The sequence below is a fragment of the Apium graveolens genome, chromosome 11, assembly GCF_009905375.1.
Source record: "Apium graveolens cultivar Ventura chromosome 11, ASM990537v1, whole genome shotgun sequence".
Taxonomy (NCBI): domain Eukaryota; kingdom Viridiplantae; phylum Streptophyta; class Magnoliopsida; order Apiales; family Apiaceae; genus Apium; species Apium graveolens.
The window spans coordinates 169,938,254-169,942,778 of NC_133657.1; the positions used below are offsets into that span (position 1 = coordinate 169,938,254).

Here is a 4,525-nt window from a genome sequence, read left to right on the forward strand (position 1 = left end):
GTAAATTCAAAATTATTGACTTAAGTTTGATTGTTATTGTTATTATCTTGTTCTGTTTAAATTCGAACAGCCCAAGAATCATTTAGTAGATTTTTGTTTCTAGGCTTTTGAGAAGTAATTCTCGATATAGAGTTGTATACAAAATATCTAATTACATACATATACATTATTCTATATGCGCCTTCTTTTTATTGTCACCCGTTAGGGCTATTTTAAGAATTGTGTTACATTTTTATGTGATTCTAATTAGTTATTTTTTTAATTTTGAGTTTGTCTTCAAATACATGTTCTTGTACCATGTAATTCCTATACACAAATTGAAAGATCGGGTTTTTAACTTATTGTTCCTTAGTGAAACATATGTTATCAGAACATATTAAATGATTTGTCTTCCTAATTAGAGTGCAGAGAATAAATCTTGTGTTATAGCTCCAGTTAAACTTGAGTTTTAATGTTTCTTGTCTTTTGGTTTGGGTTTCAACTACTTTGGGCTCTAAGAGCATCTCCAATACGGGTTGACAAGGAGGTTGTCAAACTTATGTGGCATGACACCCTTGGTTGCCTACCTATTGGAGTTGGGAGGTTGCCAAAAGGTTGCCTATCAAGATTGCCAAAATTTGGCAACCCCTTGGCAACTTCCTAAATTAACAAAAAATCATAAAAAAACATCTAAAGTGTATATTACTCGACCCACTTTTATATTGAACTAAATATAAAGTTAATATAGAGAGATCACATGGGCAACCTTTAAAATTGCCGAACTATTGGAGCAAAATTTTAATAATTGTTGCCAAGAGTGACATGGATGTGAGAGAAAATTAAAAAATAATATATTTAATGATTTGTCATGGTTTGACAACTTTATTAGCAATCTCTATTGGAGATGTTCTAATATCCACAAAAAGTATTTTTTTTGTTATCAGAGAGTCCCTATGCAAATTTAGAGAGTTGTTTAGCAGTAATGGTAGTGATTGTGATACTACCAAAATTCATGTAAATAATAGAGTTTGGTTTTTTGATGGAGAGTTGTTTAGCAGTAATGGTAGTGATTGTGATACTACCAAAATTCATGTAAATAATAGAGTTTGGTTTTTTGATGGTTGCGTGATCTTTTATATTGAAAGAGAAATAGTCAAGAGTATTAGTATCATACAATTATAGATGAATTTTTTAATTTGAAAGAAAGTAAAAAGTTATTTAACTTATGTGCAAGTTATTTATATTTTAATTTTTAGGTGAGATGTTATTTGTTTTTATCTATATTGGCTACCTGGTAGAGTTGGTAGAGGTCTGGTCTGCCTTCTGCTTCACTATACTACAGTATAAATTACTACAATCTAACATAAGCTAATAAGCCCATACTCAACCAAACAATCTACAAAAGGCTGTCACTAGTCTACTTTATCACCCTATAAATTATTGTTCTTAACCAATCCGTTGATATTTAGCATGATAAGTCGATATAAAAATAAAATGCTCTTAGAATCTGATTACCTTAATCTTGTAGAATTTTTTGTTTATCTTTCTTGTACAATGTGACCTGTTGTGATGTAGTAATCCTAGTAGTAGCATATAAGATAGAGACACTTACTATTTGTGGTACCAATAAAATCCTGTTTGATTTTTTATTGGCAGTTCCATTTTATAATGGTACTGTACTGCCAAATCTTTTATATATAGAGTACTCCTGCAAAAAATGGTGCAAATGATAACACTAATTTCTATAGCATTTTGGGTACTTGAGCTTGTAAAACTGTAACATATCCCATGTATAATAAATGCAATAGCCCTACTGCTAACGGCAAACAAAAAAGTGGACTACTCATGACCTTCAATTTATGAACTTTATTCATGTTTAGTGCCCGGGAAATTTTAAAATAAAAAACTTATAACTTAAATTGAATAAGTGCTTGATAAGTGATAAGTTGATAAATGTTTATAAGTTAAACAAGTGGTTGGATAATTTAACTTATAAGTCAGAATTTTTTTTATTTAAATAAACTAAAATAAATAATTTTAAATATAATTATTTAAATTTTTATATTTTAAGTTAAATTAATATTTAAAAATATATATTTCAAAACTAAATTTGATAAAAAAATGAAAAATAAAAAATAAGTTAAGAAAAAGTACGTCGTAACTAACATTCAATTTCTCAGCCTATAAGTTGTAAATTTAACTTACAAGTCGGGTTGACAAACACTCGTTAATAAGCTGTTATAAGTGGACTTATTAAATTTTCCAAACAGGCCTTTAATAAGTGATTCGAGCAAGATTCAATGGTTTATATGTGTAGTCTGCTAGATTTTCTTCTTGTGGATATTTAGGTAAACATAATATCTTATTAAGATATAGACTCTTTTGTAACGATTACGTGGAATATAAATATTAATTTGGCAGTCCATCTCTTTTCTTGATAAACATAGCATATTAGCATACCATATAACACACTGGACTCTAGGATATCTACTATCCTATGTTAATATGCCGAGAATTTTTTTATGTTTTTCCTGCTAAGTTATTTGCTATTATTTTATATTGGTTTTTTTGGATGTAGTACTTTTCGTCGCATGTGTACGGAGGAGCAGAGTTTTCAATTCTTTTTATTGCATTATCTTAGGGGTCATTTGTTAAATCTGAACGATATTTTCTGAACGACAAAAAAATATGGATGATCTGGACGAAGAGGCAATAAGAAAATCTGAACGAATGATGGTGTTTGTTAAATTTTTTTCTGAAATTATCTGGATGATGATAATGTTCTATTTTAACTTGTTATTTTTGATTATAATAATAGAAAAAAATGTCTATTTCATTAATAAATTTTATTACAAAACATAATCAATGGAGAATTATAAAATTATTAAAAATGCTTCACAAATTCGAAGCAATATGATCCCGAAGATCATTCATGTATTGAGTGGCTTGAGATCCCCATTGTGTTTCATTTATTGGTCCTTCCAAGTCTTCGTCATTTTCTTCTCCATCACTGGTTTGATCGCACCAATCAAAACAATTCATCTTCTAATTTCTTTTTTCTTATAAAATTGTGAACAACAATACAAGCAATCACAATTGCATAGAAAATGAATACGGAGCCATCTGTTTTAAGATTGGAAATCTTGCTTTTAGCACACCATAAGTACGCTCGATAATATTTCTTAATTTTGCGTGGGTATGATTAAATTTTTCCTCCTTAGTTAAGGCACGTTGACGATTAAAATCTGCTAACCAATATCTTCTGTTACGGTACGGGGTTAAATAACTGCGGGTGTTTGTATATGCTGCATCACAAAGATAATATTTATCTGCAATACAAAGTTATAAAAAAATATTTTTTATTTTACCTTATTAAAGTATTCTCGTTTAAAAATAGTAAGAGATACATACTTGGTGGAGGAACCGGAAATCCGGAATCAGGATCAAGGGCGACCTCTGTCAATATTCTTTAATCATGTGCTACTCCCTCCCATCCAGCCCAGACAAATGTGAATATCATATTAAAATCACATATCCCTAAAACATTTTGGTAACACTCGCCCCTTCGTCCTCTATATCGAGCTTGTTGGCCAACTGGAATAACAGCATGAACAAGTGTACCATCAAGTGCACCAACTGCTCCTTGTAGCATAACAATTAAAACATGTGAAAGCATATTAAAGAATGTTAATATTACATCGACATGTTAATTACTAAGAAAATTAGATTATGCAAACCAATAAAAATGTCATTACTTACAGGAAATATTTTTAACAGCTCTCTTTGTTTCCTTGAAACATTTGAATTTTGATTGGAAGGTGTAGGAACTATCATTTCTTTTGCAAACTCCATCATCCCGTCCAAGACCTCATGAAAATATTTGTGTATTGTTTGTGTAGAATGTTGAAACCTACGTTTCACCTTTATAAAACGATCATTATGGCTTATAACATGTAAAAATATAGCCATTTTCTCTTCAACTGTTGAATATCGACTATCTTCCAGCCAACCACGTTGTTTAAAGTGTTTACAAAGTTGAATATATGCAACACGAGAAAGACGCATCATTTCTTGACATTGAGTGTTAGAACCTTCCAACAACTCTAATGTATAAGCAAATCCGGGCAACGCTGAATTATTATCTCTTATTCTTGGCACAATTTTTGGACGAAGTTTTCTCAGATAACAATACATAATCATCAAGCATAGTAACTGATCCTGAATTTCCATTATCACCCTGTAAAGTACTTTCAAATTATAAATAGATAGAAAAAAACTAATAAAAAATCATAACAACTGAAAAAACATTTGTTAAAACCATTAAATATACATTATAATTGAAAAGTACGAAATTTGAAACCAAACCAATTTCTAAGTTCAACAAAACTGAAGAAATACCAAGTCCTAAGCCAAATCAAATACGAAACAGAAAAAGCTAGACAATGAATATAACTAGATGAAAAACTAAATATCAAATCCTAATTTAGTTGACACCATTTTAACCCAGTGCTCATTCTCCTCTGCATCAAGGAGCATCCATTGTTCT

The 4,525-nt window shown here is 30.1% G+C and overlaps 1 protein-coding gene across 1 annotated transcript; it reads right to left on the reverse strand.

Moving 5' to 3' along the window:
* Positions 1-3,448: 3,448 nt before the first annotated feature.
* On the reverse strand, positions 3,449-4,209 carry LOC141696132 (uncharacterized). Its single transcript, XM_074500318.1, has 2 exons — positions 3,717-4,209; positions 3,449-3,621 (listed from the first exon to the last, which is right to left on the reverse strand). Exons 1-2 carry the CDS (start codon positions 4,207-4,209, stop codon positions 3,449-3,451), a joined length of 666 nt encoding a protein of 221 aa, XP_074356419.1.
* Between the last annotated feature and the right edge of the window lie 316 nt (positions 4,210-4,525).

What these genes read in the sequence shown, in the direction of transcription:
- LOC141696132 (XM_074500318.1), bottom strand. Translation starts at nt 4,209, where the DNA reads ATGGAAATTCAGGATCAGTTACTATGCTTGATGATTATGTATTGTTAT. An exon ending in AAGTAATGACATTTTTATTG is followed by an intron (nt 3,622 to 3,716) that starts GTTTGCATAATC and finishes TTATGCTACAAG; the next exon opens with GAGCAGTTGGTGCACTTGAT.